General features: G+C 43.0%; 1 protein-coding gene across 1 annotated transcript in view; it reads right to left on the bottom strand.

Moving 5' to 3' along the window:
- The window catches only part of efnb3b (ephrin-B3b), a 73,244-nt gene extending 69,037 nt beyond the window's left edge, over window positions 1–4,207 (bottom strand). The window contains exon 1 of the mRNA XM_053342898.1: window positions 4,059–4,207. Coding sequence (XP_053198873.1) covers window positions 4,059–4,207 — 149 coding nt within the window. The remainder of the gene's footprint in view (window positions 1–4,058) is intronic.
- Between the last annotated feature and the right edge of the window lie 10,822 nt (window positions 4,208–15,029).

The raw sequence follows: 15,029 nt of genomic DNA, 5'->3' as shown, positions 1-15,029 counted from the left end.
TAAACTTACACACACTCCTCTTTTTCACTGAGGGAGAAGGGGGGGGGGGGAAGCGAGGGAGAAGAGGAGAACCGCTGCCTGCTTCCTTTAAAAAGGCAGCTTGAGCAATATGGTTCATATTCTTTCCTTCTCTTCTCTCCACGACATTCCTTCTCTTGTTTTTACACTCCCTCTTAAAATAAAAAAACTACCCAGTGGATATTCTCTAATCATTTAGCCTAAGGATGCGTGTAGGCTTACCAGGCTACTGCTTACTTATCCACACAGCCCAGAAAGGCCTCAGTGCATGCATGTATTATTCACGAAGGGGAGACCTATGGGTGAATTTCGCAAGGGTGAAACCGGGTGTGGAGTTTAGAACACACAAACAATCAATAAACGGGTGTTGCCATGCTTCTCCTCTGATAGGACACCCTGTTTGACCTATTAACACTTATTCCACTCTCCGCGCTCAATCCCAGAGTGCCCTCACCAAGAAGATTTCCAGTAATTTTTTTTTTTTTTTTTTTGGGATTCTTTTCTCTGGTTTTTTGTAGTTGAAACACTTAGCCTAGTTAGCTAGTCTTTTATCCGGCGCCAATTAGCCGGCGATTAATGAATTATTGAGAAACGGGAAGGGGGGATTAAATTTTAATGTGGATCTTAGGGGGAATAGTTGTATTACAAGTCACCGCGAGCGCACAGCGAGGAGACACCCACCCTCAGCAGCCGTTTACAATAATCTACAGCCGTTTACCAAAGTATGGAAAGAGAGGAAGGGGGTGGGGGGGTGTTGCGGGCAGAGGGAGGGAGGGGTGAATGAGACGCTTTGGCCTTAAGAACAGACACTGAAATCAAACTTGCAAAACAGCCAAAAACTACAAAACTCCATATGTTGTGATCAGAGGAGTGACCACAGCCAACATTCTCTCTAATTGAATTCATTTTCTCTCTCTGTGTATATGTGTGTCCATCAGCGTGACCTACACTCTTTGATCCTGTGTGTGTGTCTGTGTGTATGTTTGTGTGTGTGGGTCACCTGCACTCCAGCATCCCCTAACCCTCCCCCAAACTCCTCAGCAGTAATGTAAGATTCGATCTTTCATTAGGATGGCCGTGTAAGGCCGATAATAGGAGATGCTGAGATAAGGATAATGTATGTCTGGTGGGGGGAAGCTCTTCCCAAGGTGATCGTTCTGGTTCAGTTCTCTCTTCCTCAAGCAGAACCTGTATTGGCACTTGAGACTTAACTGGTATTGATTTACTTAGGTTGGGACTGTCTCCCCTGCCCCCCCCCCCCACCCTCCTCCTCCTCCTCCTCCTCATCTCTGCTCTCTCTGCCGCTCCTCCTGTTTTTCTGTAACCTCCCAGCACCTGTCTGTTTATATTCCTCTCTGCACAGCTCTGTCTCTTTTCTTTCTCTCGGGCAACAGTCATTTAAAATGATGGAGCAGTCAATAAAAGGGTGGATGCAGCACCTGATGACTGTAAGTATTTTCAAACTATATTTTACTATAATACATGTCAGCTTGATTTTTTTTTCTAACTTGTGGTACACTCAAGTAATTACTATTGTAAATAAAAGGGCAGCTAAAAGTCAGGTATTCTTCCCTACACCCATGGGTGCCTTCTTTTCTTCCTCACCTCATCACTCCTAACACATCTTTGGGTGTGTCAGTGGCTGCTGTAGCGCTATAATTAGTGGCTGGATGTGACACATGTTTCCAATTTGCTACGTCTGGTCACTGCACCGGAGGAGGGGCGGGAGGGGGAGAAGGGGTTTGACGGAGCGAGGCAGAGATAGAGACAGACGGAAAGTGACAGGAGGGAAAAAAGGAGGGAGAGAGGGATGGAAGAGGAAGCGGGGGGGCATGTAGGTAAGGGCATTGTGAGGGGAAGAAAAAAAATATGAGAAAAAGGGGGCGAAAGCTGTGAAAGACAGAGGGGAGAAGGGGCAGAGTGAGAGAGGGGAACTGGAGATTGCTCACAGAGGCGGAAAGAAAGATGGGAGGAGAGGTGGAGGGAAGCTGCAGGTGGACAGTCTGAACTTCAAAGCGGTACATCCAGCAGAGGTTTAGAGGTTAACAACGTGACAGTCCATTTGCTACACAGACAAGATGTGAACCATACATGCACTCCTGCACCTGATTGATACAGACTGCTTCTGCTTACTTTTCGCCTCATTTCAGAAGTACAAACCAGATGTGTGTGGGCTCGGGACTCTGTCCTTGGAAGATGCGCACTATTTGGCCGAGCATGGGCTCTTAACATATTTTCAGCCCAGGGCCAAAGCCTATTTTGCCCTGAGGCAGTGGAAACTAAAGTACTGCTCTTGTCATGTAGAGACCGAGAAGAACAAGTACATGCAAGTGTGTGAGGGGGCCAAGAAACTAAACAGGAGGAATGACTAAGCTGATTAACTATGAATTGTGAAGCTTTGTGAAGAAGCTTCATAGTCCAGGCTTTGTGTTTTGAATCTACGCTTGAGCTTGGAGATGACGGTAGAGTTTGGTGTCAAAGCCACCACCCTTCTAATTGCAAGCCAGGCCCATTCACTCACTAAGCCCTGACACCCACCTAACACTAAACTCCATTAGGAAACAATGGCGTGGAATCACCTGTAAGGCCTCAAAAGCCCAGGCTGTTAGCTTCTCAGTGAAAATTACCCTCCCGTGTCCAACTCTGCTCCCTGTTGGGTGAATCCACCCACTGCTGACAAAAAGCCCTCATTAAGGGTTTCATGCCTGGCTCCACAGCGGGGCCCACGCAGTCACATCTGTGGAAAGGGGAGAAACTGGGCAGCCTGCATAGCCTACAGCACACGGACGCAGTAAAAACCTGTTTCTCTCTCTGGGAAAAAGCCTCTGGCATGGGTGTGAGCTGGGGATGGTGAGGTTTTGGTAGCTGACATAAATCTAAATTTAATTTTCTATTTTTTTTAGCAATATGAACAGATGAGAAATTGAAGACTGAATTGTAAAATATGAGAAATAATCAAAATGTAGCATTATTGATCCTTCCAAGATAGTTTGTTGGCTTACAAATAATTATTTATCGACCTTGTCAATCCAGTTTTTCCCTCATAAAAAGTAGTCAGGAGTAGAGAAGTGAAGCCTGGTGTAACAACCCCCCCCCCCCACCCCCCTTCACCTCCATACAAGCTGCCCTGTTATTCTCCAGCCCCTCCTCGCCCCACCGGGCGTCTATTCAGACACAAGGAAATTGGCAGAGGTGTGAGGAAAGTGGTGTCGGTAGTTAAGGCCGGCCGGCAGAGAGGTGTTTAAAATGACATTTCCTCAACTAATGCCTGACACCTTCTCCAGGGGAAAGAAAAAAATGCAAATGAGCGTGGCGGACTGGGCAGACTGGGTGTTGGAGAGGGAGAGAGAGAGATAGAGCGAGAGAGAGAGAGAGAGAGAGAGAGAGAGAGGCCTGCGGGCCGGGGCCTAGACTTTAATCAAGGTCATCCAGCAACAGCAATTAGAGCATCTCGCAAGTCTTTATTTTCCTACACACACCACCAAACCTGTGTCTATTCCCCTGCAGCTTACGGGGGACTTTACCAATGAGAGAACTACAGCTGGATCATCCACAATAATCAATGAGAGTGTGACAAATTCAGAACAGCTGTGAAACAAAGCAGCCTGTTTCAACTCAAGGTGTATCCATTTATCACATTACCTTGTTTCTATTGAACTCCTGTTATACTGCAAACACTAATGATGGAATGATGTTATTTGGGAAAGACGGTGTGACGAATTGGCCAAAGAGAGACCTTGATGAAAAATCATTAATACTCTATAGGGACTTTATCTGCGGTAGGCCTCCACTCGTTAGTGAATTTCTGCTCTTATCTAACTTTATAGTGTCTAGTGTGCCATGTTGCATTACTACCATACACTGAGCAGTGCACGAGTTTCATTAAATGTTCCATCTCTTGAGCTTTGGTTGCACTCCCAACTTCCAACATGAAATTACACTAATTATTCAATCAGGCGTGGGCAGGGAAGTTTAAACTCAAATCTGCAATTAAGGGAAGCAGTAAAAAAATTGAAGGTCTGCATTTAAGAACCTCTTACCTTTCGTTCAGGGAGTTCCAGTAGATGGGCTCCATATTGCTGGCCGTCGTCCCCAGTAAATCCAGTAAGAATACCAGCAGGATCCCCAATCCATTCCCACTTCCTCGACACGCCATCTCAACCCTGAAACCCAGCATATGTAGCCCCATTTAGAAGAAACGGGTAATCTTTTTCTCTGTTTTCAATGCTGTTGCAAGGAGACTCTCAAAACAAAAGGATGAGCGACTACAGCCGAGCCGGCTATAGGTAGAGAGTAGACAGTCAAAGAGTGAAGCGAAAGCCTGTTGTATATAACCTCATGGATCCAAAATGCATCAAATGGCACTGGATCAAACCAAAAAACACACTCTGAAATGTGCAGGAGAAACTTGTTCAATCCGTGCGTCTGGCTGTCCAATATCGACGGTTTTTCTGCGCGTCCACGGCCGTACTATTTCAGTGCCAATCCCATGACTTTCCCATTAATTTGTCATCAGTCCTCCTTTTCTTCCAAAGCAGCGCTCCTTCAGCTCAAATATAACTCCACCGAATCGAATTTACTGAAATTTATCGCCACCCAAGAGCTATTTCTGTTGCCTTTCGGTGCGTCCTAATTGTCTTTTTCCGAACAATGTTCCCTTGTTCTCTGTGCCGACTCTATGTGATTTCTCTCCCATTAGGCTACCTTGTTTTGTCGCAAGAAGATCTACCTTCCAACATATCACACTGGACTGAAAAGAAATCTTGTCAGTCTGTGAGGAAAGGAAAACAGTCGAGCTCAGGCCAAAACTGTGAAGGTAAAAGCGTTTAATATGGAAAAGATGTCACTCGTGTCCACAGCTCCATCCTCATAAAGACATGTTGATGCTCGATGGGCTTTAGTCAATGCGCATTACAATCCTTATTCTCCTCTTTGGAAAATAACACAGGTTGAACACGGCTTGTAAATCCGCAAATCCTTTAGCAACGGATTGGTTGAAAATGAGAAAAAAAAGAGAAAGAATCAAAAGATCCAAATCGATGGTAAATCCAAGAATCTATTCAAGCTACAACACAAGTAAACTGAGGCTAAAAGAAACCAAAGATGCTAGAAAAGCATCCCCACTCTTACAATGTCGCACAAAGCCAACGTGAAACTTGCGAAGTGATACAAAAAATAATAAGATGCGAGTTGTGCATCAGTCCCTGTTGGAAATTGACGCCTATCTGATGTAGCGCATCATTTGGAGAGCTGGACGCGTCTCTTCTCGGCCAGTAGAAAGCGGTTCATTCGTTATCTCATCCGTCTCTCTGCCTCAAAATCCCACTGGTTTGACTTGCCCTAATGCTCGCAGCACATTGACAGACCGACTGGGTTGTTTGAGAGAAGGAGGAGGGAAAAAGGGGACGTGGATGAATGGAAAAAAAAATCCCCATCCTCCGACTGGCAGGCAGGGCGCACTGGCGGAGCGCAATTCTTCCAGGCTTTTTCGGGGGAGGCGGTATCGAGTCCCTTTCAGCACCTCCTCTCTGAGTTTCAGGGGCCCCCCGACTCGGACCTCTGGACTCCCTGGCGCTCTATTCTGCCTCCTTTCAAACGCTGAAGAAGAACCCCCCCACCTTTCTAGACGCGCACCAACGTGCGCCCTGCTCAGCTTCAACGCCGAGATGGAAGAGCAAGAGCGCCCTCAATGTATTTACTGTGAATCACATGTGCAACTGGAAAAGGAGAGTTGAAAAAAATCTAGCAGGAATATTAGAGGTATATTACACAAATTTCACGGTGAAGCTATAGGTCCCTATAGGAGTATTTATGCTTTATTATAGTAATATTAAGACGAAATATGCCTCAAGGTACATGATGAGATCACACTGTAACTCATTAGAGATGTTTTAAAGGAATAGCATGGCAACAATTTAAAAGGTTAAAGTAGCATTAGACTGTCATACTTTGAATAAGTTGCATGTCATTGTAAAGTACAGATAACCAGGAAATGACTGGCTTTAGGATGATGTCACACATGATCATCAGACTGGATCCAACTCATTAGTCTGTAGTCCAGTCTAAACAAAAAGAATCCCCTCTCTCTGTGTGGGAGGATGTGATCCCCCTGCCCGCCTCTGCCTTGACAGATCAGAGGAAGCGCACCAACGCTTCAAAGTGGGCCGTTCAGCATGACGAGGTACAGGACGAGCCGGGTGACAGGCCCTGCTGAGGGCCACACACACCACTGTTTACACTGAGGCCCCCGGTCGCCGGGAACATTGACACTGATTCATTTATACACTTTCACACGCGCACGGGAACATGCATGAGCTGGATAATGGAGGGCTGTCAAAACTGTGGTTGTACTGCCCCCATGTGGTGGATGCAGTGCATGAACCAGACTGCACAGTGTGTTAAAGTGATGGTGGAGCCTGTTGAATCACAAAATGAACTGTAATATCTGAGAATATTAAGAGTTTTGCATATTTTTCTATTCATCCTACAATCTTTCACACATTATTCTGTAGAAAAATCAAACCTACAAAAGGACTAAGGCACACATTTAGATGCCCTTAAAAGGGGCACTCCACTGATTTCACACATGAAGCTCAGTTAATCCTCATGAGTATGACTCAGTCTGTGAATACAGTTGTATAATATCTCCTAGGGCTCTGGTGGGAGCTTTCCAGAGTTTAATAAATAACCCTGATGATGTCAGGGTTATCTCAGCTTGGACTGTCAGACTCCAAGTTTATAACAGAAAGCCGATGTTACAAACTGCAGGTGCGGGGTTTGGAAGAAGTGGGCAGGGAGGTGTAATCGAAGATCCAACATTATGGGAAATGATGGATCTCGCATTTCTGAAGCTTGACCCATGAGAGAAAATATCAGGTTCTCGTGAATCCCCTAATTTTATGGAGATGGAAAATCTGGCCACTCTTAGATAAAAATAAAAAAACAACAAAAAAAAAAACAATTTGCTACAAGATGTAATAAAACTGCATGTTAGTGTGCATTTTTACTCACATTAACTGACACAAAATATCATTTCTCTGCCATGTTGAGGTTTTTTTTTTTTTACAGTGAACTCACTGCCCAAATGTAAATAGTGCTGACATGACATTTCCATCAAGGGAATTCATCCTGCGCAGAGGCCCTGGTCCTTACACGACTTCCAGCTCTGCTTGCCTGCAATGCTACAGTACCGAAATCTGTGGCTGCAGTGCAACACACTTTCATAAACACACCGAGAGACAGAGGGGGGGGGGGGGAGAGAGGGAGGCAGGGACCTTTAATATTTTTCATTCAAAATATTTCACTTAAAAAACAACAGATGGAGGAAAAACTTGATGCACCATGAACACCTCCTGCTGTTCTTGCACAGCCAGGGAGAGAGAGGAAATGAAAGTGAGATCGAGATGGAGGAGAGTGTAGGGAGGCAGGGACAGAAATGATAGGGAAGTCATGTCTACAAGAACAGCAGACCTGCTGCTGGCAGGGATTCACTGTCTTGCTCAAGGGCACTTTAGCAGAGCGGATGAGTGATCTTAGAGGAGCTTAAACCAGCGTCTGCTTTAGCTGAAGGATCTCTAAGTAAGACAAAAGTGCAGACATTGCTTCTGCAATCCAAAATTACAGCATGCCTTCCAACAAGAATTGTAATTGCAGGTTATGAGATCCAAACAAGAAACAAATACTGTGGGGAGATTTTATAGAGCTGCTCAGAAAAAAAAGAAAAATGGGAAAGAAAGGGAGGGGAGAAAGAAAAAAAAATTAAAAGAGAGCAGAGATGGAGCTGTTTCTGTTGCACTGACCTCCAGTAACCTTGGCAGGGCAGATGACAGAGCTAAATGTAGTGGAGGAGGACAGACTGGTTTAGAGACAACAGCAGTTCAGAGGTGGAGCTGGCATGAAAAACAAACCCTCTGCTCTGTCTGGGAATCTATCTGTGTGGGAAAACTGGCTGGTTTGTGGCGCTCTCTTTTGCTATGTTTGAGTATGTGTTGTGTCAAAGATGAGTCAGTTTTAAAAAGTGCAGAGCTATAAAGATACCACCTACATCAGATCTGCCAATGCTGAATAACTGGATGTACTTTCTGGAGTGATAATGTGAGTGGAAAGAGAGAGTATATGTGTGTAAGAAGTCTTCATATGCACTCATATGCTATTGTCCTATGATTAGTACTACTAACTAATAAATACTTTATTAGTGCTCATTTACTAATGCTGACCTCATTTAGTGCGCCGACCTTCAACTCTCCTCCATAACCGCATCCTCTCCCTGGTGACTCTGGGCACACTCTGCTTCAGCTGCCAGACTATACACACACAAACACACACACACACACACATTTGCACAAAATCAGGCATTGCTATCAAACAGCATGTGCAGCTGCAAACATGCATATAATAAGCAATTACAGTATGGTTAACATTAAGCATGAGGCAGGAAGGGTTAAGGTGAAGGTGTGCACTGCACACATACAAACACATGAACCGACACAGACACCCATGGTGGTGGCAATACAAAGACCTCAGACAGGAAAACATGCACCCTGATGGGAATGAAATTCACACTGAGGGTGGTACAGAAATATGTGTGTGCGCGTGTGCGTGTGAGGATGTGAGTCGTGTCAGAGCATGGCACCCTCGCCCGCCTTGCAGTTGATAGATCTCAGCTGCACGTCTTTATCCTTCAGCATCTGTCTGTCCCTGTGAGCTTCCTCTCTCTCTCTCTCTCTTTAACACACACACACACACACACACACACACACACACACACACACACACACACACACACACACACACACACACACACACACACACACACACACACTGCTGCAGTAAACACTCCTAAGCTTCCAGCAGGCACACACACACACACCTCCTTGTATCTTCCGGTGACAGAGAGAGACACGGGGGAGGGGATTAAATAAGGAGTGGTGAGGGGTTGAGCAACATGTGATGTGCAGATCACACATATGCATTGCACTGAGTGACTCGTTGATTCTGCATCAGTAAACAGTTCATACCTGACAGCTGATCTCTCACACACACAGACTTAGCTGCATTTGCATTCTTAAGCAGTCTGTATGTTTGAAGTTCTTTAGCTATACTTTAAGAGAGACTGTCTCCAACCTCTCATGTCAGCTAAATATAGATCTAATTTCAACCCTAAACTCAAATCTAAGCCTGAAAATAACCTTTACCTGAAGTGGTAATACCCAATAGTACAAAACAATGTAGTGTTTCTTTAGTCACTGGCATCTAACCTTCTGCAAGTACAGGAAGAGATATCAACTATTCATCTCAGCCTGGCTCAAACCGATGAAAATGAATAAGTAATTATAGGTTTTAGCTAAGCCTTAAATGATAAGTCTGTTTTTATTTTAGATTTTTCTTATCTTCAACAAATCCAAATTACATAGCTCAATATTTTAGAACTTTCATACCCAGCTCTAGCCCTAAGAATTCTGGTTGCTACTGAAGAAAATAATTCCTTATTGACTTACAACAGCTAAGAAATGCAGTTGTAAATTTGGATAAATATAAAATTGGAGTAAATAGTACCTTTGTTGGGGACTACTTTTAGCTGACTACTTCCACATGCTCTATTCTGATTTACAGCAACAGGAAAGTGTATGTTGGATTGACTAAAAATACACTAAAGTGCCCATGTTCATACAAATGAATGAACATTGTTTTGGACAGTAAGAAGGACAGAGCATATTGCCAGCATTATCCTTTAACTCTTACTACAGCCTCATAGTTTTTATTTACAGTCCTCAGGTCTTAGCTGACAGAAGGTAAAAAGGCTTTGATAATGTTCTGTATTCATACTAGAAAAGTGACAAATGAAGTAAGACATCAATGTCAATGAAAAAATCTATTTTGAAAAGGTGCTGTTGGCCACCATTGCCCCACAATGCAATGCCAAGAAATTGAGGGCTTGCTTAAAGCTGGAAAGCATTAAAACACATTATGCATGTAAATATTGATTGGCTGCAACATTCCAAAATCGCTTTTTGCTTTAAATGGTGCATGCTGTATACCAGGTGTTTCTAGCGTTTTTGATAGTTGGCCCCTTAATAGAGAATGTATGCTTGTAACCAGTTATTACAGGTTGAATGAATCTATGAGTAGTGAGCAGTTCACCTATAAAAGTATAAAGTATACCAGACCTATCAGAGCCCTGCCAGACAATTGCAGTCAATTGTATTCATCTTAAGTTGTGCCCCAGCAGTAAATTTCACTCACAATGAAAGCAGGCACTAAAAGACTTTATGCTAACCTTAACTCCTAAGTTCTAAAGCTAAAGTAGCCCCTTAGAAGTTGCAGGACACCCACAGTTTCCCCACTTGAGAGGATTTTCCTCATCTTTCGATCCTTATGAGAATATCTAGTGCAGGAACACACGCACATCTTCGCTCACTTGGACTTTGGCTTTCATATTCTCTGTGTGTCTTCCTCTCATCTCCTCTGCCTCCCTTCTTATTTTATCAACAGGGTATGTCCATGCTCCTCCTAATCTCCTCCTCCATCTGTCTCCTCAGACTCATGCAGAGCCCCTCTGACCTGGCCCATGCTCCACCTGCTCCCCCTGACACCACTCTGCCTGCTGACTCCACGATAAACCTACCCTCCAGCTACTGCGGTGAGGGGAATGAGTGAGGAGGGTGGTGTATGGAAAGGTGTAAAGAATGGACAGATGTTGGGACATGGGTTGTCCATGTTGCCTGAGGGCAGGTAGAGGGATGAATTTAGGCTCTACCAATCCCCAGAGTGCAATTATGCAAGCAATTACTCTCCCTGGGCATCGCACACCCCACTAAACCGCCAAGATCACATCCAATCTGTCAGGGCTGGCTGGGATACTGGATGCTTAATGTACTTCAATAGGCTTGTCCTCATGATAACTAGCTACGGATATCGCCAGAGGGAATGTGTGGTGAGCAGGATGAGGAGATTGAGAGAGGATGAGAGGATGAGGTGAAGGGTAGAGGGACGGTAGAAGCACACATGTGAGTACATGAATTAAGTTGATATTCTATATGCATGAGGGCTTATATATCCGTGAGAGAAATATCAATGCAGAGCTATTCGCTTCTATGTGTCCGCAACAGTTGAAAGTGTGGAATACAATGATATGACACATCTTTATTCTGTATTAATCTTCTCAGCTATTTCTGATAGATATCCAGGGTGTGTATGTGTGTGTGTGTGCCTCCACATCTGGAGTGAATAGAAGGGGATCAGACTCCAGGGTGAAATGAAACCTCTGGTGCTGTGCTTTTCCCTGGCTTTAGTGCATGCAGAGGAATACAGGTGCCAATTATTTTCACATCTAATGTAAACCAGAGAACAAGGACGCGTCAATCACTGCTGCTGCCTTTTGCAATGGAAATGTGATGTATTCATAGGAACGTGGCTATTTTGGCGGCTGATGAAATAGGTTGGTTGGGACTTATATATAATATCCCTGCAGATTCGGGCTTTGTGAGGAAAACCTCAAGTCATCTGAACTTCAGACTGGTCTGTCTATAATGAGCAGAAAATGTGGCAATGTGAAAATGACTCTACTTCTGACTGAGAACAATAAAGAGTTTCATTTTTGACGCATGCACATTAAGACATTGACTATTTTTGGAATTGAGCTCCTTTCCCAACAGTAGAAGTTGTTGATCTACTGCAGGTAGGAAATGCTACAATACACAGCTTACAAATAGAAGAAGCTTTGTAAAATAAAGTCTGCAGCAATGACGCCAGTAGATTTATCTTTATGTTGCAGAGCCCACTCCCTCACTTTTTCTGCCCTGCTAGGAAGATCCTCCATCCAAGTTAAACAGTCACTCTTTTAAATGTCAAAGTCAATTTACTGATCGTGGGTAGTGCTGCCCTGTAGGAGATTCATCAAGACTGACGTGTTCATGTAATTTTGGTTTGGGCTCAAGGACAACAATCCTTTGAAGAACTACGGGACTGCTGTTTTATTGAGGTAAACAGCAGAATTACCCTGTTCTCATTACAAAAGTCATCTATCAAGAATGTGTGCTGTACAAATTTGATAGGTCAGTCTGGTGTGTTGACAGCATTACCCTGTGGTAAAAGATGGGTTTGAACATGCTGCTACTGTGTGAGCCCATATTAAGGGACCAAAGTTCATGAGTGAGTGATCAATACAGTCACAACATGCTAGAGTATTGATGGATATGGTGGAATAGAAAGCTAAGTCTTGGGAATCAGAATGTTTAAAAGAAAAGAAAAAAAAGAAGTAAAAAGCCATTCAAGGTGAAGTATTTAAAAAAAAAGAAGACAATGTGGCAAGGAGAAAGGTATGATATGTTGCTATGCTATGTTAGTTTTAGTGAATGGCCATGCTAGCATCATGTAGGCTAATCCCTGCTAATTAGCCAGCCTTTGTTGGGGTTGGGTTCATTGATGTAATAAAAGAGCTGGATAGGGTTCCACTGCTCAGACTTGCAACTAAGTTTTCCCAGTGGCCACTGGTGGTATTGCAGCGAAAAATCCACCTGTGGCTCAAAAAGCCCTTTACCCATAAACCACCACCATAAAAGAAACTGTTGACAGGACACCGTAAACCCAAACAATTATGATTCTTTATATTATTAATTGTTGATTTATGGAGGTTTTATATTTGTAAAGCTTGTTTTGAGCAGGGGAAACACTACTTACAGTACTTATCACAATGGAGAGCAGAGCAGGTGAACCCCATTGCGAAGACCGGAGGCAAAAGTAGGGCTGCACAAGATAAGTAGTGCAAAAAGAAAACAAAAGAAAACAATGAGGGGGGTAAAAAAAAGCTACCTGAACATAACAGGAAATAACAAAAAAAAAAAAAGACTTAACTCAACTAAAACTGAGCTGAAAACTGAATTTAAATACACCAGGGATAGTTACAAACTGGACGCAGGTGAGTGAAACAAGACACAGGTGAAATAGATGAGGTAATCAACCGAAGCGGGAAAACACAGGAAGTAAAGACAACAAAAACACAAGGAGAAACTATTTCAAAATAAAACAGGAACTAAAGAGTTCAGACTCAAACAAAGAAAGTCCTGGCGGTACATAACATTACTTTACATATTCAGTGGGCCACATTACATTAAAATTAGTTAACAACATAAACATTTTTTGCCATTCAGTTGAAACTAACTGTCATCAGGCTATTTGAAGAAAAACATATCAAGTACAAGTTTAGCTATAGGCTACAGTAATTTGAGTCATTTTCATTGTGTGATGTTTACATTTTTGTAGTTTAAAAAAAGAAAAAGAAAACCGATGCACATATGAACAAAATTAATGGATAAAGAGAAGCAATAACCATATCAGACTAAGCACTTGCAGATATGGTCCTAAAATCTAAACTGAAAATACTAAAATGAAAACCTCACATAGGAGGAAAATCAACATGCTTTAATCATTTATAAAGAAGTGTAAACATTCCCACCTCTAGTCCAAATATACCAAAACTTAATAATAGCCTATAGCTACTTTAACAAATCATTAAAATGTTGATAATGCAGTATGCACATTCTCTTAAACACTGCTATGTAATACTTATCATTTTAGATTCACTTTTAAAACATCTGCGACCACCAGGGTTCAGCCAAAATTCAACTAGGCTGAGATCTGTTTGTACACTTTACGCTTAATTAAGGTGACACATTTCCTAAAAGCCTGAGCTGTAAACTGAGAGGTGTACCAAATAATGTGGCAGCTGTGTATATGCAGCACATAATCTATTAACTCTGAAGAAAACTGGATGTAACATCTCTGCTACACTGGTGTGTCAGTGCCAGGTCAGAGTGAAGCCCTGTGCTAAGCGCCTGCCAAACACATTCAAAGTCTCTCAGAGATAAAGGACTCATCCCTTTGACATTTTGAGAAATGCCATGTATGACAACCTCTAAAAGCTACAGGAAATCTGTTCCCTCTGCCGCATGTTCTAAAAAGCCTTTCCCTTTCAAAGGCAGCATGAGAGTGAAAAACCAGAGAGCAGTCTAGACATTTTAGCATCTCAAGCTTCAGAGCTGTGTGCTCCTCTTTTCCTCCATGCTAATTCAGCTGGGGTCACACCACTGAGTGTTTGCTTGAGTGCTTCACTGTGGGATTAGAAGATTCAACAGGCAGACAGCCATTTGAATAATTGTTTTCAAATGTCTTTCTTAATATCAAGATCCCATTACTTACTATTCCGCACACTCCCTGGCAATGAGGCACTGGGACTGTTAAGTTGTGTGTATGTGTGTTTGTGTGTGTGTGTGTGTCAGTCTAATGGAAGGCACTTATGCGAGGCCATGGAGACTCACTCAGGATGCGACATAAATGGAGGCACAGAACACAGAAACACAGAACACTTGATGTGGATTGGCTCATTAACTGCACAAGTGGAAAGAGTACACTGCAGCCACCTTGGGATGAAGATAATGGCCTCGCTGTCATCTGTGTGGCAGCACAAAGGTTTGGCCGACATGCCTTTATGAAGGAAGCGCAGATACCATTCACTGTACGTGTGGCAATTAGACAGAATTAAAGATGACAATTGTTCAGTGTTTCCTCTCCAATTTCATTGTTGGCAGGGTTGATAAACCTCATTAGAAAATGGGACTTAATAGAAGACTCGTTTAATATTGAAATCAATATCTCTCACATGCAATTAATGCTTTTAGCCTTGAGGGAAACGTTTTCATAATACGACTGTAGGCATCATTTTACATTTAGGCAAACGTTGTACATTTCAGAGGCTTACAGTAACTGCTTTAGGAAAGTTGGCCTGATGTGACTTTGCCTTAAGTGGTTTATCATGAATTTGTCATGAGATTCAACCAATTTTGTGCGGAAACAAAAGCAAAAAAGCAGAATAAATGTAATGGCTTTCAGTGGACAAACGATAATAGGAAAAAAAATGTATACAGCGTTAGCCTTGAGGCAAGGACTCTAATACAAACTAAAAAGTCACCATTATATCACAGCTGGTCAAGACTAACTCAATGAATCTCAATGTA

This window comes from Scomber japonicus, chromosome 22, assembly GCF_027409825.1.
Source record: "Scomber japonicus isolate fScoJap1 chromosome 22, fScoJap1.pri, whole genome shotgun sequence".
In the NCBI taxonomy this organism is placed as follows: Eukaryota; Metazoa; Chordata; class Actinopteri; order Scombriformes; family Scombridae; genus Scomber; species Scomber japonicus.
The sequence above is the reverse complement of the archived record's forward strand: the minus strand, read 5'-3'. Positions and strand labels throughout refer to the sequence as shown.